The 27,353-nt window shown below is 41.2% G+C and overlaps 1 protein-coding gene across 4 annotated transcripts; it reads left to right on the top strand.

The window, feature by feature from the left end:
* The first annotated feature begins 1,088 nt into the window (after window positions 1–1,088).
* On the top strand, window positions 1,089–27,199 carry cracd (capping protein inhibiting regulator of actin dynamics). Of its 4 annotated transcripts, none has more exons than XM_026159819.1 (9): window positions 1,089–1,314; window positions 20,265–20,430; window positions 20,874–21,006; window positions 21,092–21,247; window positions 21,534–21,749; window positions 21,849–24,411; window positions 24,966–25,156; window positions 25,248–25,410; window positions 25,658–27,199. In XM_026159819.1, the coding sequence occupies exons 3-9, from the start codon at window positions 20,965–20,967 to the stop codon at window positions 25,816–25,818; spliced, it is 3,492 nt and encodes a 1,163-aa protein (XP_026015604.1). In that variant the 5' UTR covers window positions 1,089–1,314; window positions 20,265–20,430; window positions 20,874–20,964; the 3' UTR covers window positions 25,819–27,199. The 4 variants fall into 4 exon arrangements, with proteins under 4 accessions (XP_026015604.1, XP_026015603.1, XP_026015605.1 ...); XM_026159818.1 differs by lacking the exon at window positions 1,089–1,314 and adding an exon at window positions 8,448–9,699; XM_026159820.1 differs by lacking the exon at window positions 1,089–1,314 and adding an exon at window positions 16,843–16,868.
* The last annotated feature ends 154 nt before the right edge of the window (window positions 27,200–27,353 follow it).

Genomic DNA, 27,353 nt, shown 5'->3' with positions numbered 1-27,353 from the left:
CGTTGAAAAATAAATGTAATAATTTCTGTAAAGTGCTTTTGCTCGCTGTTTTTCAACTGCGCAAACTGATCAAGCTAACTAGAATATACAGTTTCAAAATAAAATCCTTACTGCTTCGTTTTAGAGAGGGGGGGGACCAAAGTATCCCTATGCATGCTGGTGTATGTAGTCCAGTTAGCATTTTCTGATTTTTATCTCCGCATTCAAACATAGCTTGGTAGATCCTCAACTAATCTATGGTCCTTAGACTGAAAACATTTATATAGTATGAATCAGCTGTGAACACAAACTGTTTATATTTCAAAACTATACATCCTGCTAGGCACTCAATACAAAGCCTAAAATGTACAGCATTCCTTGTTTTTATCCACCTTTTCAATCCAGCTGCACCTTACTTCTCCACAAAACTGTCTGGCCCAAAGCTGGAATCATTGATACCACTGTATATAAGAGAGACTACAGCTAGAAATTCACCAGTGACTGGCAGGAGATGCAGCCAAAAGTTAAAAGAACAGCTGAGCACCTCGGAAAGAGTTCAACACACCGGCTGGTAAAACACTGCCCCCTGGTGGTGAATTTCTTAGTTAAAATTTGCCAAAGTAGTTTATTTTTGTGATCTTTGTGTATTTCCCTTTTCTATGGCAATAACTTTCAAACTACTGACACCTTTGCTGCTTTGCTGATTACAGATGTCTTTTCAAATCTTTTTTACTTAATTAGTTTTTGAGAGACTCGCATGCCTTCTTGCCTTTTGAAGATTGGAGACAAAACATGAGTCTTTCTCTTAATATGCTGGATGGGTGAACGGGGGGGTGAATATATGTGCCCTTCTCCGGTTATCCTACACGCAGCCCACAGTACGGTGTAAGCGGTCTGCTGTGTAACTGTGATGCTTCAGGGTTGTATTATCACTGGGCATCATACAAGAAAACCACAGACTCAAGACACCCTTGCAGGATTTACACCTGCAGGAAGACCACCCTGCCCTCCCTTCCCTCCTCGGTGCTTTCACTTCCATTCAGTTCGTCATTCCTTTCATTACCACCCACAGGCACGAGCTTACGTTACAGTAACGTGCTCGCATCGTGACCGGAGCTCATATATGCGCTGTTACTTCGCCGACACTCGCCTTTCTCTGGCAGCCACACCCTCCCATCTTCATCTCCATCTCTCACGCGTGCAGCTGTGACCGTCGGGCGGTGCGTGCGTCTCCGTGTCGGGCACCCGCAGCATCAGCAACACAAAAGGGTCGGAGCTGGAGCTGGGTTTACCTCAGCGCGGATCGGAAGGAGGGGATCGCGTTTCCGAGCAAAGGTGGTGGGATTTTTTATCTTCTTCTCTTCCATGTCGGTTTGTGTTTATGGTTACTGACTTCCATTTTCACGACGCTATTGACCTTGTCATTGTAGACCACCCCTCATTTTACCCATTGACCTGCTCAGATCTTCTACTCCATCCATCGCAGATCCGTGTGTGTTCGTCTGTGTATGTGTGTGTGTTTGCTGTAAATGGGCTGGTACTTGCAATTTGATCCGGTTTGAAATGCGCAAACGCCGATGTCAACAGGCCAGGTTGTGCTCAATCGTTACTTTTTAAACCCCAAAACAATCCTCATCAATTAAACGCCGTTTGGATGCTATCAGTGAAAAATGTGAGAAAAGCAGAGGCCACATTCTTTGTTCTCCACGCGCTTTTTAGTCTGCAATTAATAGACTGTAGTCCCCGTGCGGCGGCATCCGCTAATCTGCAATCAGCGGTTAGGTATCGATCGGTGCCTTTAGGGTGTATGTTGATGTTCTCCTTTACTTTGTCTTCCCCTAAACGATGGGCAGTCGGTATGAATTATAAGGATGTTTATGCCAGCTTGAAAACCATGCGCAGGCCATATGGTGCGGGCCTACATGTGCGGGGGGGAAATGAAGGAAATTATGGATTTATTTTCCCACGCGTCATTTAAAGCCTTTAAATCAATGCTGCAACACTGTCGTACCAATGGACTTTGAGGCTGAGACACACAGGCAGCGAATATTAATGTCAGCTTGCCAGATATTAATTCACAGGTTACTGGTGCTGGGTTTATGGTGCTGGTGTGGAGTAAACTGGTCTGTTTTCTGGTTGGCTGATTCAGTGCTTGACTGACATGAAGATGTAGACTGCTGTAGTATTTATGTTTTAGGTCATCAATAGAAAGACTGAAGCACGTGCTTTGCAGGAGAAAGATATGATAGTAAAGACGATGATAGCAGATAAGTGGAGTTACTTAGCAGCTATAACAACAAGCCGCTTCATATCCAGCCTTTAGAGTATCAGATCCACTGATGCACAGTAAACAACAAACCGTTATCGTATCATCACCACCCAATGGTGACTAACTGGCTTTTTTTTCTTTGCAGAGACATCTGCTGAGTGTCTTTGTAGTGCCAGACATGAATTTATTTTATTTGAGTCATGTATGGCCCTGGGACCTCAAAATAAAATGATTTAATTTGAAATTCTGTAAGATGTAAAAATGTCTGTCTGATACTCTGGTCTCTGTGTGTTTTAAATATCAGGAAAAACAGAGCTGAAAAACCCCATGATAACCTAGAAAGGTTGGTTGTTCATTAAACGAGTGACTGTCCAAGAGTATGTGCACAGCGTGTGATGCACTGACCGGATCCAGCATTTGATTGTAGTTTGCATCTTACTGCATGACCCACCTGACTCTGTATACTGAAATGAAACAAGTACTACGATTTGTCCTCCTTTAGTTCAAAATAGTAGCAGAATAACTCACAGTATGTTATTAACACAAAACTCAATTGTATTCCATTTTAATTTATTTATATGGCACTATACAGACCCTACTGCTTCTAGTGAGTCAAAATGCCCCAGGGTCCTTTTAGACTGCCTAAATGATTTGATAAAAGTACTGGATTCTGACACCAGCCCGTACCACCAGGCTAACCAATACACCAGCCCCTGTAAAAAATGTAAAAATGATAAAGAATTTGCTAGATACCTAACCTGATTAAATAATCACAGTTTTAATCATGTTGTGCAAAGCTCCGCACTGCCCATCTAAAGCATAAGTTCTCTTATTCTATACAGAGGTTTGCATTACGATTATTGCTGTTCTTCTCCAAAGCTAAAAAAAAAATGTAATTACAGTCTGGCAGTCAGTTCCTTAGGAGGCCTGTCCTAATTATTCAGTCCTCTGTGATGCAAGTTAATATCAACTCTTTAGAAATTTCCTTCCTGGATGATCTTAGAAATGTTTATGTAACACATCTCTGACCTAAATAATATGACCGCACAGTGTTTATTGTGTTTATGTTGTTATTCTTATTTTCCTGACATGCGTCATATATTTAGGTCACCACAGAAATGTTAGCATATATCAAAATGACAAGGGATTGCAGCAGGCTGTAGATCACATATCTGTGTAGGTTTGTATATTTAATGAGATCCATTCAAAATGTTCTTATTTGTGGACATTTCCCCCTCTGTGTATTTCTTATAAATCACAAGATGACATCACATTGCATCTATACAAATTTCCGTGCTACGGAGAAACATATTCAGCCATGCTTTCCAATTTCCATAAAAAATTTGAATGGCTGCTTTACCACATGCCAAGTGTAGTGGCTGCTACAGTATCACTTAGCATAGAGAAGGCTGTTTGATCCTGGCCTTTTTCGCACAAAGTGGAATCGTTAAGACACTCTGCTCGCCGTGTGTGCGCGAATACACGAGGATGTGAATATCTGTACTAGAGCATGTTTGCGCTGCTTTACTGGGAGGTTTCTATTTATGCACATAGGCAGTCAGAGAACAGTCTGTCTTTGAAGTGCTGTGCTGCTGTAACATAGGCGGCATCCAGGTTGGTAAAGCCCCATCATTACCATATCCCTGTGAGACTGCAGTGTGATCCTGCCAAAACTGGAGAGTGGGGGGAATAGCCCTTATTACACAGTAACACTGTGGTGATTCTCACAGCCATTATGGTACCACGTCACATTATTATAAATGTAAAAAAAAGGATTGAGGGCAATTAGCTCCTTTTGTTCTCCTAAAAAAGGATATTTACTTTAAAAAAAAGCCACTAAATAGTTCCACAAGCTGACTTGTGTGTGTTGGATAGTGTTGGATAGCTCTAAAGGCTGTGAGCTTCACAGACTAGTCTATTACAGACATTTGTGACCATAACACTATTAGGGAGCTGTGATGGGGCGCATTACAGACCTTTATAATCACACATGTGCATCCATGATTGCAGTTAACCCACAAAGAAAGTCTTTATGAGCATCAGCCAGTTGAAATGCTGAATGCCACTCTGTTCTCCTGCACTGGATATCTGGCGGGGAAAACAAAGTGTCACTTTGTGCCTCCTCAGCACAGCAGCACTAACAGACACAGGAGAACGCCCATCTCTCTTCGCTAGGCACTCTCACTGCCCCTGTACCCACCGACACACCTCCTCCCTTCAGACTGTGCGTGTGCTCCACTCTCTGACACACATGAGCCAAAACTGACATGAGTTTTCATCATATGACGTCACCTCACAGGGACAATAATATTCTCATCAGTGTGAGAATATCAAGGGATGCTTACCGAGTCATTCTCCCGTGCGCCCACATACATGGACGTACATGCGCACACAACCGAGTGCTCACCGCATTTGACACCTGACTCCAGGTAATGCCCTAGATCCACAGTGACAGCAGGCAGGTGGAACAGGCACACACTCGCAGATCCCCTCGCGCACAAAGCGACTTCACAAGGGTAAGAAAGCAATCTTGAGCACACAGTTAGGTTTGCCTCTTCTATGCTGTTTGATGGTTGACTTAAGCTGTAGATTGGTGTAGACAGTCTCTCTCTGCTTGAAAGACACCTATCATGTTGCTCATGCTGTACAAGGTTATTATGTGCAGTAATGTTACTGTATGTTATTTGTCTAATAAAATATGCTGAGTCATGATGTTAGTGTGTGAGATGGTCAGGCAGGAGAAAAGGGGCTTTTTGCTTATTTGCAAAACTTAAGCATAGTCACTTAACACTTGCCTAATGTGGAAAATATAACCACGGTCATGTGATACATGTTGCACGTGACTCCTAAATCCATTGTTACACCACACGCAGCCTTTGGCTTTCAAAGGAGGGGACAAATACCAAGAACACTGCAGCTGGTGTTTACTCCAGACCTGTCCGACCAAACTGTACATTTAGTGATTCTGTTAAGGTTTTTCAACACTATGCTTTATGGCTGCGGAGTTCAGGCAATAAGTTAATAATAAGACCATTAATGAGGTCCATGGAGAAATGTCAGTTACAGTCAGTTAACAGCTATACTGGCAGTTATACTCCCCAGATGGTCAATGATATTGACTACCTGCATCATGTTAGTTTGTCAGCACTGGCATTATGAGAATTTCAGTACAGTAATGTTAGCTCCAAGCACTACTGTGCACAGGTGCATCCTCATGAAGCTGTATGTAGTCTTCTAAATGCCATGTGCAACTCCAGTTCCACAAAAGTTAGAATGCGCATAACATGTCAATAAAAGAAGAATGCAAAGATTTGCATATCTCATATTTTTTCACAATAGAACATAGAAAATATATTAAATGTTTAAATTGAGAAAATTTACCATTTTAAGAATAAGAAAAAAGCATTTAGCAATGATAATGCCTTTGCAATTCCACAAGGACTACTGCACCCCGTTACAATCAGAGGCTTTTAAACTGAGTGCTGATAGCAAACTGGACTGTCCTCCTCCTCTTTAGTCTGAAAATAAATGTAATCTTTGCCTCATCTGAACACACAGCAGTATTAAACTGAGTTTTAACAGAGGTTTTTCCCCAGAGCCGACAGTGGTTTTTCTAGATCATGTTCAGATATGGCTTCTTATTTGCATGATACAAGTTTAAACCTGCATTAGTGGAATGCACGGCTGTGTTCACAGGTGATTTATGGAGGTGTTCCTGAGTTCATGTCCATTTTTAATGCAGTGTCCAATATTGACTTTCAGCCTTGTCCTTTACGCACAGAGATTTTTTCAGTTTCTCAGACTCTTTAATAATATTGTGTACTGTAAACGATGACATGTTCAAAGTTGTGGCAATTTTACTTTGAGCAATGTTACTTTTAAAAAGTTCCACAATTTGTAGATCAGTGTTTTTGAAGATTGAACCTCTGCCCATCTTTACTTCTGAGAAATTCTGCCCCTCTAAAATGCTCTTTTTATACCTGTTTTTTCAGTCTTTTGTTACCTCTGTTGCAAAATTTTTGAGACATGTTGCTGCCATCAAATTCAAAATGGGTTAAATATTTTTTCATTAAATAGTAAAATGTCTTAAGTTTGAAAATTTTGTACGTTTTCTATGGTCTATCAAAGATAAAATATGAGTCTATGAGAATTGTAAATCGCTGTATTTATTTTGTACCCAACATTTTTTGGAAGTGAGGTTGTAAATATCGGTGCTACTGCATCATCCATAAGAACGTTTCCTTATGGCAGTTTTTTATCTTTTGTCAGTAGATTATGCCTTAGCTCTAACTCAGGCAGAAGTAGGTTTAGATCTAACTCGCACAACTGAGTATGTTCACTAACTCACATGGGGCTCTGGTTTCATGGCAGCAGAAACAGCATCAGCACATGTTGGTGTTTTGATGTTTATGTTTGTCTTCCTTAAGCCCTGTACAGCAAGTGTGGTACAAAGGTTGTAAGAGGGGAGATTTGCATTAAAATTAGCTGCAAAAAAAGCTTAAAAAGACACATGTGGACTGAAATCAGCTTAGAGCATGGAGCTAATGGTTAATCCACCTTTAAATGCAAGTGAAAATGTGCAGCCCTGACAATAATGAAACTGCTAACAAATAATTTGATGAAATACTTTGCATCATCTTTAGATATTCAGGTTAAATTTAAAGTTGACTGTGACAGTAGAAGTCAAATGATCTGTAATTAACTCTGAATCCATCAGTGGACGACTGGATGGTCTGTATGAAAACCAGCCTGCTGCTGTAAAACCACTGCATTAGCAGGTGTAAGTGCGTCTGTCCACAGATATAGAAGACTGAAATAAAAAATAACAAATCAAAATAAGATTGTAGTACAAGTCACCAGCAGGTATTGATAAGCCATAGTCACTAGAAGTGTCAACAGTTTATGACCCTGGCGCCTTTTGCAGCATTTTCAATGCAACTGCCTAGCAAATTATATCTTTGCATACATATATACAGTAAGAGGTGTCTTTGTTTTTGGTATGCACCTATACAGCCTACGTCTGACTAGCTGGTGCTGTTTGGATTTTTTGGAACCATATTTGCATATTTGCTGCACCCATACTGTATATGGGTGCAGCAAATACGTACATGGAAAGCCACCTGCTAATTAATACTATGTAACAGCAACTAATAAAATTACAAGAATTTCCTTCACCAAAATTAAAGCACAAACTTCATAGATGAGCTGTACTTCTTAGTGGACCATGACATTTGCTCGATAGTTCCATTAAAAATTCTTCAAAAGGCGCCAACGCTACAAACGCAATAGCGAGGTCGTATTCAGTTATTCAGATCAGTGGAGTTGAGGCCTAGCAGGCAGCTGCTGTCTGTCTGTTTGGCACACCTGTCAAAGCTTTATGAAAAGTGCAATTGTTAAGAAAGGGGAAACTACACATAGAGATCAAAGCTATTTTTTGTAGCAGGCTGTAAATGTGATGTTAATTCTGTTAAACTGGTGATTTTATCATGGCTGCAAATTGCCACACCGCAAACTGCAGTTTTTGTCATTTCTGTGGCTTTCGGCTCACTTCATAGAAACATTTAACATGAGGAACTGATTACACCATTACACTTGCTTTGCCACTGATATTTATTTTAACCAATATAGGGTGCACTAGATAGCAAGTGCACATGCATGCTCCTTTTACTATCATTGCTTGCCACTTTGTGCTGCTCTGTGCAACTGTTCTTAAAACAACTACATCAGGAGAACCAGGAGCAGTGTTTGCACATATGCAGGTGTGCACCTAGAGAACCATTTCAGTCTATTTGTAGTGATAAGCACTTGTTCTGTGTACGTTCTCGGTCTCCTTTGGCCCTGCCTGTTTCTATGATTAGTATAGGCTGAGACACGATCGAAGTCCAAACCCTAAGGGCACCTAACAGATCTTGGGATTGCATCTCCTTCCTCATCCATCGCTTACCATCTCACTTTCCAATCCATGCTCCCATTCTTCAGTCTACACCTGATGCTTATACACCTAACAAACCCAGACCTGTTGTTTTGTCACTGCACTGTATTTATTTCACCGTTTTTCTCCCAAAGACACAGCGGAGGCAGCAGGAACATTCATCTGGGTAAAACGAGCTTTGTGCAAAAGGGCAGATCGATGTTCCCTAAGGTTTTACTGCAGTGGTGCGCAGCCATCTCGAGCTGCGCAGCTGAAATAGGTAAACTGTTAACACAGCTCCAACACGTTCGTCTGTCTGCTTTGTCAGCAAGCTACCTGTGCTGTGCGATTATGGCACATAGCTGCTACAACTCTGAGCTATGCCATCAGGACTCTGGTAGCTGTCTGGCCTGAAGGATGTTGAGCTGCTGAGTCGTTCAAAAGCGCTGAGACGCAGCATCGTGTTATGCCACCGCCATACTATGATGCAGCTGTATCCTTGTCAAAGGCATTTCTCTGCTTCTGTAGAGCACATGGCTGCTCCTCGTGCTTCTCTCATCCCATCTCTGTCCTCTGCAGCAATCGGACTACACATAAACACGAAATAAAAGCTTCTCGGCACACAGACACTTTCTCAACATTGGCACAAGCAGCCAAACAGACAAACAATAAAACAAGATTCCACAATATCTCCGTTTATAGACACAAACACATGCAGTCTCTTTCCTCAAAACACGCTCTCTCTGTCTGTGTTCACACTCCTACTTCCAAACATGCTTGTTTGCTCCTTGTCCTGTGCTGGCTGGAGTCAGACAGGACAAAGAGCCTTTTTCTGGAGCGAGACATTTCTGAGAGAGTCTGTGCAGCTCTGTCACACTCAGGAAGGAAGCCCACGACATGCTGATCCCACTGGAGGCAGCGGGCTTCTCTCCAGCTCTCTCAGTACTGTCTCTGATATTCTCTGGTTTTATCCTGACCACTTGTGGTTTTTTACAACACAACACACATTCTGCTGTACATCAGAAAACCTCTGGCTCGGCCGGCGTGCTGCAGACAGGTGTTGACCAGAGGACGCTGGGGTTTCAGGGTTCAGGAAGCCATCTGTGGTGTGTTGGTTCCTGCCAGTTTAGGAGTTGCAAATAAGAGGTGGTTTGTGTGGATCTCTAATTATGAGGCAACTTATAATACCTGCATCTTAGCTGAGAACTGAGTTGTTGGGGGTTTTAATCACTATTTTTGCAGCCACAGCAGAGAGACTTCAGAGAGCTCATCTTGTTTTTATCATACCCCAGGAAAGCCAATCACAAGAGCCATTCTGCAAGAGCTAACAAAGCCGACCTTTCTGATGAGAGTAAAATGGAAAGCGCACAGGCCCTTTCCTCTTCCTCCTTTTCCTTGAATTAAAATCTTAATAGCAGCATCCCCATGTTCACTTCCTTTTTTCTCTCATCACAGCCAAGGTGGGCAGTGATCATAGCAACGGACACCATGGAAACTAAGCATGACATGGTCCTAGAGGTAACCGAATCCAAAGGCCCAGGTAAAGTAGTTTTATAGACATCTTAAAGAGACGGCCTTTTAAAAAAACATGTTAGGTTCATCGCATCATGACCTTTTTTTTTTTACTGTCTCTTTAAGAACTGCATGGTGTGGTGATGGGTTTGACTTCATAGAAGAGATTTACTTCATTTGTGGTGTGGTGTGTCCACATTCTGACTTCTTTAATCGCCTTGTTCTTGCTTGTCTGTGATCCCTGCAAGGGTCACGATGACCCTCATGGAGAGTGAGTACAGCATAGTGCAAATTGAACAAAGTAACACATCAATGTTAAAACATCATGAAAACACATTTGTGTTCAGGAATTGCAAGTGTACAGATTCTGTACATTTATTGGTGGACATAATCGATAGCTGTCTTAATGATAATGTTAACAGATTCGACTATTTGACATATATGCTGTTTCAGTGGTGGATACTTTTACTCTTGGATCTTTGTGATGTCAGTGAGACTGGATATCCCTAATAAGGTCATCTTACAAACATGCAGTGCAAACCTTTTAGTTGTGAGGGGCAGCCAGTCAGCTGACAGGTGACTTTAAGTGAGAGCAGATAAAATGTCACATTTCAAACAAAGATAGAACCAAGAATGAGGGGGAAAGGGAGCTGAAAAGGCATAATAAGTGTATATAATAAAATATTATGGACACAAAATGAAAGAATTATCATGCCCTTTTTGCATGCACTATTTCCTGGCAGCGATCACAATTTGAAACTGGTTGTAAATAACATGTCCAGGAGTTTATAGTGGCTGTAAACCCCATCCTCTATAGGCAATTTGGGAGTTTTGAATGTTGCTTATTCTGAGAAATATTTTTTAAAAATGTCCCTCATCAGTTTCATACCGCCTATTAGTGACTGTAAGATGAAAACCATGGCTTTAATGGTTCACTGCTCTGCTGATGCTTTAAGTAAAAAAGCTACAAAACTCTACTCTATACTACCTGCCCAGCTATAGACAGTGCATATTTTTGCTGTTGTTATAAAAGCATAAAAACATTTGAAAAGATTAGACACTAGTTGGGTTTTTTGTAGTTTTTTGAATCTCCCAGCCTTCGATCAGGTAATTCATTTACAGCAGTTTGAAGCTTACAGATAAAACAAAAACAACAACAAAAAAGAAATGCACAGGAAAAAACTGAAGAAGAGCTGAAGAAACCAACTATTTAAAAGATGAAAAAATAGGAAAATAACTCATTAGATTATATATGGGAGTAAACTTTTCATCTTAAGGGTCTAGTGAAGAGATGGCTGCGGACATTAGGGAATGTACTAGTGTGAGATGATGTAAAGGGTGGGAACAATCAGACATGATGGGTTTTGCTTTCTTATGTAACTGCAGGGTTTTCAGTGCTGTTCCAGTTATTTTGCTGCAGATATTAATCACCTTATTCAGTATGTTTTCTGTTTGATCTCGAGAGACTGATTGCAAATGACAGCTTGGAAAGTGAGTTCAAATTCAATAAAAGAGACCTAAAGTGTTGTCACCAGGGCCCTGTCAACCTGGAGCTTGAGGAGTTTGTCGATATAAAAGAAACACTGTAGGTTTTCTTATTCTCATGTCAGTATTAATATTACTATTAGAGTGGACCTGTGATGCTTCATATTTTCTGCATTAGTGGTTAAACTTATATATATTAAATATGACTATGTTTTGAATAAATAATTTCAATTAATTTACATGTAATTCTTGTCAGCTAAACGTTTCAAACTGCCGCAGATTCTTTTCCCCACTTTTGGCTCACTATGATGTAAGTGACAGCAGATATTCCTCATATAGTCATCTCAAATCAACATAATTGGTTTTGAGCTCATAAGCCCCTCCCGCCTGCTCTTCAAAGTGTTGTTTTTAAGAAGCAACCAATCAGGAGAAAGTTAGCTTAAACGAGGAGAATGAGGCCCAGTATAAGATAAATAGGGATTATTGTGAACTGTGAATGCTGCAGAGCATTACGTTTACCATTAAAAGTTGTCACTTTGTATTACATATGAGGGCTAGGGTTACATAAGACATTTCTATGGCTTACACCCTTTCTGTCTGAAATATAGCAAGTTTTAGTTTTAGTCTGGCACTGCTTGTTTTGTTATGATGAGATAGAAATGAAAAGTTTGAGTCTAAAAGTAGTTTATTTTATATTTATTGTCTTTAATATGGTTTCCAAATACATGTAGAATTACAGTGTTTGTATTATTCTGAGCATCAATCACTTTATTAAAAACCAAGTCCACTATGTGCCACAGATTCCTATTTTAGGAAAAGGAAAGAGTGGACATCTTATACTTCTATTTCCTAGCATGGTGGCAGGGGCCTAGGGCTGTGCAATATGAACAAAATCTCATATCCCGATATAAGAATTCTATCGTCCCGATAATGATATAAATCACAAAAATGTAACATTTTCTGTAAATTCTGTGAATCTCGGGCAGCTCGACTTGCGGGAAGTGTTTCCAGCTGCGCGTCATGTAGCTGGAGTCGAGTGTTTTAACAGATGCATGAAACGATACATTTTTAGACATAAGTTGTAACGGCCGCCGTTTTCTTTGTGAGTATTTATTACACGGCGTGCTGCGGGGAAAAGCCTGTTCTAACGTTTGAGTCTAAGGTTTATTTTTTTAGCACCCGACGGCTCTTTTTTTACTTCTCATCCGTAAATAATCTGCTCTTTCATGTGATTCAGTTTATTTTGAAAGGTTTCAACAGGATCTTGAGCTTTATTGTGAAAGGTTTATGTGGAACATAAACAAGCGGCGCAACGCATAAAAACAGGCGCTTGTCCATCCGTATTGTGGTTATATTAAATATACGAGAAAGAGAGAACTTTAAGAAATTAATATAGCCACTACAGTGACCATCAAACGATGAAAAAATATTGCCGTAAACAGTTTATTTTGCGAAACCACGAAACAAACGATAGCGTAAAATGAAACAATAGATGTTTTTATATCGTCATCTGATATATATCGTTATATCGAACAGCCCTACAGGGGCCTACCATGTTTACAAAAAGTACTATATTTCAGCAATGCTGCACTGGTGTGATCCATCATATGTAGCAGCATGGAAGGAAACTGAATGCAAAACAATAACCGATATGCATATACAGGCAGTTCTGGCAGATAAAACTCTACAGGACTTGATTGTTAAAACAGGAAATCCATGGGTAAAAGCCACACTAGAGGTTTGGAAAATGGTAATAAAAGAAAATAAGTTGGATATAGATAAATACTTGGTGTGCTGCTGGCTGCATGTAAAAAGGCACTGACCAAAGGGTGGCTAACACAGGATTCACCAAGTGAGTCTTAAAATTAAGGTATGTGTCAAGTGATGTACATTTTATTTCAGGTTTAACTTCAATAAACACTTAAATTAAAAAAAAAAAAAAAAGGTATTATCACCTGAATATTACACAGCTGCTGTGTTTTGGTTTCCCCCTTACATTTATGGATCAAGGATCACAGACTGCATACTGCATAAATAGTTATTTTTAGCTTGCTTCCTCCTGCTTTGTTCTGCTTCCGTCTTTTACCTTCACCAGATGTGAAACAATCCCAGATCGAATGGCTAGAATGAAAAAGCAGCAAGATTTTGAATCCTGGATTACCAGGGTCAAAGCATCCTGCATTGCGAGCACATGGGAAGCAAGACGTAACCCTCAAAAATAGGTTGTGCTGCTGCACAGTCTTGTTCTCTGCAGAAAAAATGTGTCCTGCCTTGTTTCATGCATGAGTGTGTGAGCATGCCCATGGCGGTGTATTATGAGCTTTGTACCACTGGATTGGCCCTCATGCTGGAAGAGCGTGCTGCAGGGAAACAGAGCATCACTGTCGTACCCATAATATGAGTCGCTGCACTTGCACTGAGAGTGAACAGGTCGATGCCACCAATTTGATCAAAAAGAGACACAAGAATGGCATGAAAAGAAACAAAGCCAAGATAAAAAAATATCAGAGGCCTCCTCATAATCACTCTGTAATATATCCCAAAAGTACTGCTTTGAGATTATCCACAGATTAGGCAGTCCACTATTCTGTCATTCAGTGAGCTGTTTTTTACCAAATTTAACCTGATTCCAAACTAGGGTGTTACAATAGTGGAAATTTACACTCAATACTGATAGAAAGGAATGTATTTGATTCTATTTTGAAAAACCACAGGGGACAAATGACAAAAACATAAGGTATTGCAAAAAAAAAAAAAGATAACATCAGTGACAACACTTTTTAAGCTGTCTGGCGCAGTGCAAAAAAATGCTGTAACTGTAAGGTATCTTATTTTTTCGGCTGCTCTCTTTATGCGTCATCACAGTTGATCATCTGCCTCCATCTCACAGTCACACTAACCCTCTGCATGAACCTCCGCTCAGGTTTTCTCATTTTTCTCCTGCTTGGCACCTTGATATTCAACATCCTTTTTCCACCATCTTTGCACCATCCCTCCTCTGTACACGTCCAAATCATCTCACTCGTTCCTCTTTAACTCCCACTTGAGCTGAGCTGTCCCTCTGATATATTCACTTCTAATCTTGTTCATCCTGGTCACTCTCAGCGAAACTCCTAGCATCTTCAGCTTGGCCTCCATCTCCAAACTATACATCACAGCAGGTGTCTCTATCACCTTGCAACCCTTCCTTTTCATTCTTGCTTCTATCCTTCTGTCACAAATCACCCCTGACACTCAACTCCACCCACTCCACCCTGCTAGCACTCTCTTCTTCATGTCTCTTGCTTTTGATGTTTGACCCCGGGTATTGAAGCTCATCAACCTTTTCTTCCTCTACTACTGGCAGCTCAAACAGCTAACAGATCATCTGCAGAGGAATGGCTTATTTGAAGAGTTTCAGTCAGGTTTCAGAGCTCATCACAGCACAGAAACAGCTTTAGTGAAGGTTACAAATTATCTTCTTATGGCCTCTGACAGTAGACTCATCTCTGTGCTTGTCCTGCTAGAGCACGCTGTAGGTATTACAGATATTACAGGTACTGCAGTGGTTTGAATCATATCTATCAAATCGACTCCAATTTTCTGCACGTAAATGGAGAGTCCAATGGTCCTTTGGAGGTTTCTGTTTACATTACATATGCTTCCCTTAGGCACTATCATTAGAAGACATAGTGTACATTTTCACTGCTATGCAGATGACACCCAACTATGTCAATCCATGAAGCCAGATAACACACACCAATTAGTTAAACTGCAGGAATGTCTTAAAGACATAAAGACCTGGATGGCCACTAACTTTCTGCTTCTTAATTCAGATAAAACTGAGGTTATTGAAAATCTTAGAAATATGGTATCTAACCAGATTCTTACTCTGGCATTACCTTGGCCTCCAGTAACGCTGTGAGGAACCTTGGAGTCATTTTTGACCAGGACATGTCCTTCAATGCACATATTAAACAAATATGTAAGACTGCTTTCTTCCATTTGTGCAACATCTCTAAAATTTGAAATATCCTGTCTCAGAGTGAAGCTTAAAAACTAGTTCATGCATTTATTACTTCCAGGCTGGACTACTGCAATTCATTATTATCAGGAAGTCCTAAAAACTCCCTGAAATGCCTTCAGTTAATCCAAAATGCTGCAGCAAGAGTACCGACAGGGACTAGAAAGAGAGAGCATATTTCTCCTGTTTTGGCTTCCCTTCATTGGCTTCCTGTTAAATCCAGAATTGAATTCAAAATCCTGCTCCTCACATACAAGGTCTTAAATAATCAGGGCCCATCTTATCTTAATGACCTTGTAGTACCATATCACCCTATTAGAGCACTTCACCCTTGCACTGCAGGCTTACTTGTTGTTCCTAGAGTATTTAAAAGTAGAATGGGAGGCAGAGCCTTCAGTTTTCAGGCCCCTCTTCTGTGGAACCAGCTTCCAGTTTGGATTCAGGAGACAGACACTATCTCTACTTCTAAGATTAGGCTTAAAACTTTCCTTTTTGCTAAAGCATATAGTTAGGGCTGGACCAGGTGACCCTGAATCCTCCTGGATTGAATTGTAACTGCTATTGATCTCTGTCTCTCCTCCACAGCATGTCTTTATCCTGTTTTCCTTCTCTCACCGCAACCGGTCGCAGCAGATGGCCGCCCCTCCCTGAAGGAGGTTTCTTCCTGTTAAAAGGGAGTTTTTTCCTTCCCACTGTCGCCAAAGTGCTTGCTCATAGGAGGTCAAATGATTGTTGGGTTTTTCTCTGTATCTATTATTGTAGGATCTACTGTACAATATAAAGTGCCTTGAGGCGACTGTTGTTGTGATTTGGCGCTATATAAATAAAATTAAATGGAATTGAATTGAATTGAATCCACTGTTACAGATCTCCCTCCCACTAACACACATGTATTCTGTCTTTAATTCCTCTTTTCTCTGGAGCAAGCCTCCAACTCTCCAGATATCCACCTGCTCCCACCACACTCCTACTGCTTACTTTAACTGTAAGGTATGACAAAATTATTGGACCACTAGTCATAAAAAACAAGAAAACACAAAGATTGTAGAAAACTGTTAAAAACCTCATGTTTTTATTAGGCATATAGCAAACTGAAATCTTGTTTTAATACCCAAATTTGAGCCAGCACTGGACTTCTTTGAGAAATCAAAAAGTAATTAAACATTCAACCGTTAAAACTAATTTTTCTGTTCAGGAATGCATTTAGTTTTAATCGCTAGCTTAACAGCTGTAACTATTATTATTATTAACAATAATAATAATAATGATAATAGATTTGTATAGTGCCTTTCAAAGGGCGCTTTACACAAGAGTAGAAAAAAACGAAGGTTTTGTTGAAGAGGTGAGAATTTGGTAGCCTAATAAATAAAAAATACTAATAATAATGATGATGTGCTTTATGTCATGAGCTTTTTGGAAAACACAGCATTAAAATTTAGCATTAAAATGCATAATTTTGATTGAGGACCTTGTGCATATACTGGTGGTTGAACCTTAATAGAAATATTAAAAATTATTGCTTGATTTCTGGCAGCTGGGAATAAACCTTTCATTTGGTGGTCTAACAAATTTGTTGTCATTACTATATATTCTTATTATTTTACTTTTGCTTGAGGCAGTGCTGTACTTCTAGACCCTTACCTCCATATGTCGTTGCTCATCAATTAGAGCTGTTAAGGTAGGCTGCCAACGTTTCTGTCTACTTGCTGGTAGGCTTTTATCAGCTTCAATCTTTGACTTCAAGAGAAACACAACACTTTTTAGCTTAACAAAATGGGTTATTTTGTCAAATTCACGCTGTTTATTACCGTTACAGATCTGCAGGACTGATAACGCTTGCTACCTAACGTTCACATTAAGGTTTAGCCATAGCCGCTAGCTGCTACCGTAATACACGCTAATGTGGCTATCGGGTAATTGCTAGTAGTTAAACGGCTAAGATTAATATTTATAATTCATGAACTGTTTCACACTTAAAAGCATTAGTGACCTCTCGAAAGTTCTCATATGTTTTTTTTTTCAGTGTTGTGAATCTAAACTACCTCAGCAGCTGTTGACAGGAGCAAAGACAGCGCTGTCAGTCTGGATGCAGATACAGGGACTCATGATTTTAGTTATCAATCCTATTCCACTTCCTCAAATATAAGAAATACCTAATACTTGTTTATTTTACGATTTTAATAGATTTGCGTATTGCTCAGAGTTAGATTTAGATACTAATCTAACTCTAATGTGTGTTTTGTAACCATTTTATCAAACGCACAGTTTAAACCCAAATCCATTTGACTCGTGTGGACATAATGTCTCGATTGATTGATTGATTGATTTTATCAATTTTCTTCCATTTTGGTCATTTTAGGGTGCATTACATAACAAGAAGCCACGTTAGGCAGCAGAAACACAGATCAGCCACAATATTAAAAACAATAATTAAATTATTTATTTAGAGTACAAATGTTTTGTGCAGTAGACCTTGTTTTGTCTTGAATCCTTTACAAATCTTGACTTAAAAATTTGTTTAGGTTGAAAATTTATTTTATATTGAAGGGCGGTTTCGTAGCACAATGTCTGAAGGTGTTTTCTGTTCCTTCCTGTTTGCCTTTGGAGTAACATATGACAGATTGCACCTACATGTGCTATATCCATAAGAAACTGGGAAAAAAAAATACAAATATGATACAAAGTCATGTAAGCTCATTCATCATTTTCATAATATCATCGCTGACCAAAGACAATGACTGCTGGTGATTCACTGCTTTACAAGCAAACATCTACCTACAGGTTTTACACTTAAGTATTACTATGACAGAAGCAAATAAATATAAAATGCTGATTTGTGTGCCATGGATTTGCTAGTTATTATTATTATTATTATTCAATTTGGAAAGAGCCATGGTGGCAGTTTCTCCCATAGATTTAAGCTAAGCTTCACATTAAGTCATGAAAGTAGCTAAGTCTCGAAGTCTCTGCAAGAAAAGGAATGAACATGTTCTTCTTTGGGATCTGGGGCATCACAGTGGAAGGTAACCCTGTCACATCCATGTTTTGAAGAAAAACAACAGTAGTTTTAAGTTTTTATAGAAAAAAATGGGAATAGTTTTTATCTTGGCTGATACTTGTGAACATTTTTCAAAAAGAAAATGAGGGTTATGTTTTTTAGGTAAGATTTAAGCTAGTGGACAGGGTAAAAAAGATAAGGAGTATATATAGATCTTTATATAGATCTTTTTTGGAATGATGGGGGACTTCAGCAGAGTCAAATATAAGATGAACAAGATGGAAACATCTGTCCCTTGACACTGAGTTTCTAAAATATTTTTTTGTGTAAACATGTCCTCTTTCATACACAAAAAAACCCTCGAGTTCTTCAGGGTCAAGGAGTGGGGAAATTAGTTTACTGTATCATTTCCCATCATGCCTTTCGTTTAGTGAGCAGCATGCAAAGTGAAATCCCACACCGGTTTCTACTTATAGCACTGAAAGGGATACCCGCAGAGCCCAGAGAATGCCTGTCTGCACAGTGGTGTAGAGTAGCTTTGTAGCTTTGTAACCTCACTCACTTAGTTCAGGGAGTGGACCTTCACAACTACACAAACACACAGAAGTAAGACACACAGCTGGGTAGCTGCTGTAGTTTTGAAGGAGAAATGTTCTGCAGTACTTGTTGAAACACCTCAACCAAGGCTGAAAAGTCCCTCCACTCTGTGGACAAACTGAATCCCTGGATCAGGAGAGAGAATCCAGATCCAGATTAGTTTGTGATATTAGCTTAAGAACATCAGGGGATGTCTCCCAATTTCAGTTAGGTATGTATTTGTGATGATATCACATAAAATGTCAAAGTTTTGCTCTATATCTCAATGATAAAGAATCTGCTAAAAAACTTCCTGGATCTAGCAAGAATCCAGGAAGTCTTTAGTGACTGGATTGACTCCAGAAGTTGAAGCAAGCCAAAACTCTCGTAATTTGTTTTTAACTATTTGATCCTGGTAACCAAGAGGAAAAAAAACAGGAAGCAATCACATTATTTTCTTGGAGGAGATCATTAAATTGTTTGTCTACAGTTTTAGCCGAAGAACCAATGAGCTCCTGCCATAATGTGTCATCCGTCCATGTTCAAATAGCAAGAATTGCTTCTCCTGCTACAGTAGTGGTCAGGATTTAATCACACTTAAACACAATTATCATCTAATGCATCTTCAATCAAATTGTGCTTAAGGTCAGAATCATAATTGTTTTGTTTTTTTTATGCGCAATAAGCTTTGAATTATGATGGATCGCGAATTGCACGAGCTACTGTTTCAATGAGGTTCTGTTAAATGTTTTCAAGCAAACTTTTATTGTTATGTTATTGTTTGGATCCTGAGAAGAGAGCGCACAGACACGTTTTCGCGTTTACACATGGGAAAGTTTAGTGTAAGAGTTTATAACTTACTGGCATGAACAATGATGAGGTGGTAAAGATACCTACTGAAAGTCCAAAGTTAAATTCTTCGCTTTTGTCAAACACTTCCTCATGAATCAGCACTGATCTTGGTAGCAATAGCAGGGTTTATGACAGCTGCCCTGTTTTATTGTGTCTAAATCGACACACTTGAAGTGATTACCTCACAGACTGATAGATTAGCGAATCTTCCAGTGGTACCTGTGATATGTGTAGCCTTGAACTTTTATATTTACTGTAGTGCTGCACACATGTGGCTAGTTTGTAATAGCTTTTGGAGTTGTGACGATAACTGAGCTTTCCCTACTTTCAGTTGTGCATTTATTTTCAGTCTGTAAGTAGGGGAGCTAGTGACCTCCTCCTTTTTTTTTAATTGCTTTGGCTGTTGGTGCTCTATTTTTTATGTGTGGTGTCGATCTTTCACACTTCCTGTAAATACAAGTATGAACCAAAGAGCCAAGGTTTTCTTCTCATTCCATCTGCTGTTTTCTTCGTTTTCTTTTAACTCCGTCAAACACATTTCATTAAGTACACGCGTGTAACAATGAATATGCTCATAGGCACAGTCCTGCTCGTTATCTCGCCCGAGGGTGAGATATAAAGATTAATGATGTGATTGCATGTGGCTGTGGTTGTCATCCATTCTCCTTTCTACCGCCAGAGAGAAGGCGACAGGGCAAGTTCCAGCCGTTCAGACGACTGTTTGGGAAGAAGAAGAAAAGACAGGCGAGAGAGGGCTTTGATGGAGCAGAGCTAAAAACCAGTTTTTCCACAGGGGAAGTGTGCAATGGTGTTACATCTGATGAGGAGTCCGATCAAAATCTGAGGTTAGTACATGGATCAGTTTTTTTTAAAAACATGTATTCATCTATACTATACACACAGAAACTGAGCTTATTGTCCATTCACTACACTACCAAAGGTTGGAATTTGTTGCTTTTTTAAAACAGTACATTGTTTTTTTTCTCTGCTAAAAGCAACTCAGCTTCTTATTCACTTCTAGACAAATGAAAGTGTTAAATCACGCGGTTGCAAAATGCTGCAAGGTGACATAATCTGTAAAGACAAAGGTGAGGCTGTGCTTTGAAATGACTTTAAAGGCAAAAGGCTTCACTGACAATACGAGCTTACCTGTAACGACTTGTAACAGGACTGCGGGGTCAATCATTTCACTGTGTAAAGTTTTTTGCTGCTGCAAGTTTGTGATAAATGCATGAATGACTGACAGATGACACGCTGCAGCACTGAAGACAATCTCCTTCTCCTGCAGGGAGTTGAATCCCATCGGATCTCGAGCTCTCTCACACGACAGCATCTTCATTCCAGAGGAACCGGTGAAGGAGGCTGGTCTGGATCACAGCATGTCCCAGGAAAACGTGTCGGATAAAGTTAGGAATCTGCAGGTGGGCCGTGCAGAGGTGTACACTCACTTCTCTTTTTGCTCCAACTAGATATGTTGTAATCATTAATTGCTTTTTATCCTCACAGAGGCAGATAGCACAAGGTATAAAGTTTGGCCAAAGGCCTCCTTCTCTGAGAAGAAGTGAGGGAGATGAGGGCAGCTCAGATGAGGAAGAGGTTCCGCGTAGCCCTCTGAAAGTTTTGGCCCAGGTAGAAGCGGAGCCACCAGGAACAGAGCCAAAGGTATGAGTTGACTGACTGGTAGGTTTTTTGTTTGTTTTAAGTTTGATTAATTTAACACAACATTTGTTCTGTTTAAGTCTTGGGTAGCACTAAACATGTGAAGAAGTTGCTTAGAACCTTTTGTGATTCTGGTATATCACTCCACATCAGGGGATTGTATTAATATTAAATAAACACATAAATAAATAAACAACCTTATCACACCACGGACACCTCTGCTTTCTGTGTACTGTGTCTACAGAGATCTCTTTAAGTCGTAGTTTAATTGCTCTTACTGTGACATAAGCAGGTGCAGGGAGGTCAGCCATTTGGACCACACAGCCCCCCTGTGAAGTCTCCAAGGTCCAAACGAGTTCTTCCACTCACTGGCACGATTGAGTCCATCAACCTTGATGCCGTCCCTCAATCAGTTCCTCGCTTAGACAACGCTGCCGCCAAACATAAACTCTCCGTCAAGCCGAAAAACCAGAGGATTTCCCGCAAGCACAGACGATTCACACAGGTGAGTTTCTTTTAATGTGGGTTTGCATGTTTGTTTATTCTGTGACACCCTTTGTTATTGTTAAAAAAAGCTGACACTACTTGGACTTTTGCATTCCAGGACCTCCAAGAGGTATCCATTCCTGGTTTGGTCCAAGATGACCTCGAAGCAGCTGGCATCTCCACAGACGACCAGCGTAGAGCGTCTGTTGAGTCCCCTGAAAGCTTCAAGAAACAAAGACTCCATGAGGAGGAAAGACAGGAGGCGAGGAGGATGAGAGAGCTTGAGGAGCTGAGGTTCAGACAGGAGGAAGAAGAGAGGAAGAGGAGAGCAGAGGAGCTGAGGCTGCGTGAACTGGAGGAGGAGAGATATCGTATGCAACAGCAGGAAGAGGAGGCAAGGAGGCTGCGCGAGGAGGCAGACAAAAAGAGAATGGAGGAGGAGGAAAGGAGGATCAGAGAGGAAGAGGAAGCAAGGAGACTGCTAGAGGAGGCAGAAAAAAAGAGAATAGAGGAGGAGGAGGAAAGGAGGATCAGAGAAGAAGAGGAGGCAAGGAGGCTGCTAAAGGAGGCAGAAAGAAGGAGAATGGAGGAGGAAAGGAGGATCAGAGAGGAGGAGGAACGGAGGTTCAGAGAAGAAGAGGAAAGGAGGATCAGGGAGGAGGAGGAAAAGAGGATCAGAGAGGAGGAGGAAAGAAGGCAAGAGGAAGAGCGCATGAGAAGGCTGGAGGAGGAAAGGAGGATGCGAGAAGAGGAGGAGCGTCGGCAGAGGGAAGAAGAGGAAGAAAGGAGACGACTAGAAGAACAATGGAGGAAAGAGGAAGAGGACAGGAAGAGGCAAGAGAAGGAGGAAAGGAGGAAACATGAGGAAGAGGCAAGGAGGCAGCAGGAGCTTGAGGCTGAGAGGAGGAGGAAGCTGGTAGAAGAAGAGGAAAGAAAGAAAGAGGAGGAAGCAGAGAAACTGAGGTTGTGGGAAATGGAAGAAAAGAAGAAAAAGGTAGCAGAGGAGAAGAGGAAAAAGGAGGAAGAGGAGCAAAGAAGGATGTCATTGGAGGAGGCTGATGGGAAGTTTGATCCACAAGAGATGAAGAGAAGAGCTGAAGAGCTACGCTGGAGGGAGATGGAGGAGAGACAGAGGCCATTTACTTTTAAAGTGTCCTCTGGTGAGAAACAGATTCTCTTCCAGAAGGTCAATCTGACGCCTGTTACGCCGGCCTCCAGCCACCAGAGCGCTGCTGTCGCTTATCAAAGAGATGGAGCAAAGGCTTCCTCCTCTGAAGGACCAGACTCCCCCAACCTGCCAGCATCTCCATATGTCCCCCATACAGCTATCCTAGTGACAGGCGCCCAGCTATGTGGGACAGCTGTCAATTTAGACCAGATCAAAGACACCGCCTGCAAGTCCCTGCTGGGTTTGGGAGAGGATAGAAAGGCCCAAGGAACACCGCCAACAAAGAGCAAGACTTCCCCAGAACGCAAGTCTGGAAAAACCAAATCACTCAATGAGTCTGTGCTCTCTACCGATCAGTCCAGTGCAGCTGTCCTGGCAGAATGGGCAAGCATCAGATCAAAGATATTCAAGGGGGTAGAAGAGGGGAAGTACGACGAGTACCCAGAGCCGAGCAGGAGCCAGTCTCAGTCCAGCGCTGAAGAACAGCCTCTGTTTGCCCACACGAACCTCAGGAAGACCATGTCTGCTAGCGCCAAGTTCTCCATCACCCCTGCAAGGAAGAAGTTTGGAGATTCAAATAGGAACTCTGAGGTGTTTGGTGCAGAAGATAAGGAAGCAGGAGAGGAGGTTGCTCCACCTGGAAGCCCCACTGTAGCCTCTCCTTCTCCATCAAGTAAACCTCAGAACAGGACAAGTAAAAGTGTCCGCATCATAGAAAGAGGGTCAGATGAGTGTATGTTTGCCAAAGACCTTCCTTCTTTCCTCGTTCCCAGTTCTGAAATTCAATCTGAAGAGGCAGAGTCGAAGAGCAGGGTTCAGAGTGAAACAGAGACATCTGAAAGCAGAGTGGAGGGAGAGGAGCAGGGCCAGGACAGTGAGGAGAAGCCTTCTCCTTTTGGCATAAAGCTGAGGAGGACCAACTACTCTCTGCGTTTTCACAGCGAGCAGTCCACAGAGAAAAAGAAGAAGCGCTACAGTGCTGGGGACAGCTTTGATGGCGTCCCCTCGCCTCTTACCCCCATTGAGCCAGACTCTGATGCCTCTTCTGTCTTTTCTGACAAATCAAGCCCCACGTCACCTCAGAAAGAAGGCGCGGTCAGCAAGTATTTACATGCATCTGCCTCTCCTGCATTCCCCCGGGGTAAACTGACTAAGTCTACCAGCCCGACTCCACACAATGAGGGTGAGAAAGTGTTTTCCAAGCCACCGCTCTACCGCAGACCAGTGACATCACCTAAGCCTACAGGTGCAGCCCCAACACCTCCCCCATCACCACTACCTAAGGTAGCTCATGAGTCTCCCAGTGATGATTCAGTGGAGAGTACAATGGGTGTGGATTCATCCATCCAGGAGCAAGCCGGAAGGAGTGAGGAACCTTCAGCCCTGCTGCACAAGAGCAGCCAAAGTCATGTCCAAGGGGAAGAAGAGCCCAAGGAGAAGAGGTCATTCTTCCCCTCCATTAACATACCCTGGAGGGAAAAGGCAGACAGAAAGACAGAACTCATCAGGAAAGGTCAGCATCTTTGTTAGTTAGCTGAAATTATCACGTGAAATAACGAGCTTTAGATGAACCTGTAAGCTTATCTTGATACTTTTAGACAAAACTGTGTAAGCTGCTTCATCCCCAAGCATCTCCAGACCGTAGCTTCCTATTTAAGTAAAGAGACATAAGCAACAATCTTCTCATCTACATAATGCAAATCCATTTGATTTGCCAATATCTTGGCAACATTTACTGCTTAAAAGGATGTTCCATACCTAAATCAAATTACCATTTATCCATCTAGATTGTTTTGGCATGAGTTGGTGATATTGGCAGTAGAGATGTCTGCCTTCCCGTGAATATACTGGGACTAAATGATAAATCCGCAAGCAATTATGTGAATAGTTTTTATGTAAATGGCTATTTTCTTTCTACTAACCTACACGCATTGTCGGACAGAAAGAAAAAAAGGTCCTGTGGAAAAATTTGGAATATGATTTTGAGATGAATGTTTTGTTAAATTAAAAATAGTGTTTTGTAGTATCAAAGCTTTCCAACAACATTTATCGTGTGTTCATCTGCAGAAAAACCATCCCTACAGAGCAGGCACTCACTGGACAGTGCGAGGGTCCAGGAGAAGGAGGCTGGACCTTTGTGGATCACACTGGCTCTTCAGAAGCAGAAAGGCTTCAGGGAGCAGCAGCAGAACCGGGAGGAGCGTCGTAGCCAAAGAGAGGCCAAGCTGGCAGAAAAACAAGCTAAAGAGCGAGACAGTGTATGCCCCACAGATAAACGTTTACACACTTTCTCGTGATCTCCGTAACATACTGTCCATCTTCTGAATGGATCCCAAATCTCTTTTGCAGATTACACTGGTGAGCCCCACAGACAGCAAAGGAAGTGGAAGCACCAGTCCTTCTTCTAAACCTCAGACGCCAGAGGAGCCCAAGAGACCAGAGAGCCTCCTGGGAAAATTTGAACGCCGGGAGCACCTAAAGAAGGCCAACACTCTACCGAGCTCTGTCACTGGTAAAATTGTCATATATCGTAGTAAAGTGAATATACTAAGTAGCTATTAGCGTCACAAACAACAGGATGAGCTCTTTTTCTGCGATTTCTGGTTATTCTGATTACAGTTGCTGTTATTAGTCAGGCAAATTTCTTTATTTCCAGAAGCTCTTCTTCAAAATTAATCTGTTTTTTTAAAATGAGTTTAATAATGGGATATAGAAAGCAAACAGATTAGTAACACATTTTTACATGTTTGTTGTTGCAGTTGAGATTGCAGACTCTACACCGTCGCCACCTGCTGTCAAAGAGGTGTCAAAGCGCTTCCCCTCCAGTGACTCTCCGCAGGTTTCCACAGAGCCGGCCTGGCTTGCTCTGGCCAAACGAAAGGCCAAAGCCTGGAGCGACTGTCCTCAGATCATCAAATAACACCTCAAACCACCAGCTACACACGACACTCCGGCCTGCATCAAGAGTGTACACTGCCTACAGACTCTGAAACACTTGGAGTGTCACCATTAACTGTCCCCCCCCTCTGAGAACTCCACCTCTCACTTCTCACAATGAAAACTCTTCCCGACTGTGAAACCAGTAAAGCTCTCCATCTCCTCCTAACCCCCCCACATACACTGGCTGGTACTATTATCATGTTAAAGTGCGCTTCACATTCACTTAATCCAATACAGCCACACAGATATAAACAATTGATGCGAGCATGCACATACTGTATAAAAACATAAATTATATGTCTCTTAAACTCCTGCAGCCAATCGCAACCATGGTTGGCCACTGCAATAGCCAACCTTTTTCTTTTTTTTTTAATTGTGTAGCCAACTGTGTCACCATGGTTGTAAATAAATCATTTGCTCAACACAATATAACACTTCTTTATTATAGAGGTGAAGCTCTGATCTATGACAGTGTTTAATCAACAGAGGGTAACTGTCTGAATCATGTTTTAAGGGCTACCAGTTTAAACTCAGCACGAACCTGCTTCTGGAAGTGTTACAGGCATCCCCTCTGTCCTTCTTGGCGTTATTTATGTAAAGCAGCAGCTCTCCCTCTCCTGTGTCTTTTCTCTGAGCCTTGTTTTTCATCTACAAGAGATGCCTTTTTTTTATCAACACATACTGGAAAATCTTAGCTTAACAATTCTCACTGTGCCCGTGACGACTGTGATAGCTGTCCAAGGAGCTATTGTACAATTTTGCCATGATTTAAAAAGAAAAGAAACATGGTGGGTGCACCTAAACACAGCACTGAAGACCACAAGTGTTACTGGGCATTTATGGTGAACCTGCACCTCATCCTCACAGCTGTGTGCCGATGTAATTTGGATTTTTTATTTTTAGGCTTTGCTTATTGGAGACAGATGTGACACCTCCTAGCTGTAGACCTACGACTCTTATAGCTGTCCTCCTGTAACACGCTCGTCTTAGTAGGCTTGCGCCATCACTTTCTCTTAAATGTGATATGATCCTACATAATGTAAACATTTCCTCTATGAAGAAAAAAAAAAAACTTGATTCTTATTTCCTGCCACTCACTTAATGATCTGTATCTATGTAAGTATGTACTGTATGTAAGTGAAAGGCATTGCCGGAGGTTCGGTCAAAAAGAGGGCCCTAAAAGAGGTGGACTCACTGTCATTTTGTTTCTAACTTTGGTCGTGCACAATAGTGTAGTGTACGCAGTGTTGTATGTAACAAAAAATGTTTGGTATTATTTGCACTTTTTTGTCCCACTTACAGATATGAAAAAAAAGATACAAAATGTTATGAATAATGTAAATTAAATACTGATGTCTGAACCACAGAACTGCCGTCTCATACTGTTCAAAATCACGAAGGGGAAAGTACTATGCTCATTACAAACTCCATATTTCTATTCTTGAAGTGGCTTTACATGATTCGTAATTCAAATTAATCCGTTTACCTTACTGCTAAGTCTCGGTGCAGCCCTTG

This window comes from Astatotilapia calliptera, chromosome 23 (assembly GCF_900246225.1).
Source record: "Astatotilapia calliptera chromosome 23, fAstCal1.2, whole genome shotgun sequence".
In the NCBI taxonomy this organism is placed as follows: Eukaryota; Metazoa; Chordata; class Actinopteri; order Cichliformes; family Cichlidae; genus Astatotilapia; species Astatotilapia calliptera.
Note: the sequence above shows the minus strand (reverse complement) of the source record. Positions and strands in the feature narration are given on the sequence as shown.

Coding starts and splice junctions, on each gene's coding strand:
- cracd (XM_026159818.1), top strand. CDS start 9,585: ATGTTCACTTCCTTTTTTCTCTCATCACAGCCAAGGTGGGCAGTGATC. Junction 21,750..21,848: donor AGCACAGACGATTCACACAG/GTGAGTTTCTTT, acceptor TTTGCATTCCAG/GACCTCCAAGAGGTATCCAT. Junction 25,157..25,247: donor AAGCTAAAGAGCGAGACAGT/GTATGCCCCACA, acceptor TCTCTTTTGCAG/ATTACACTGGTGAGCCCCAC.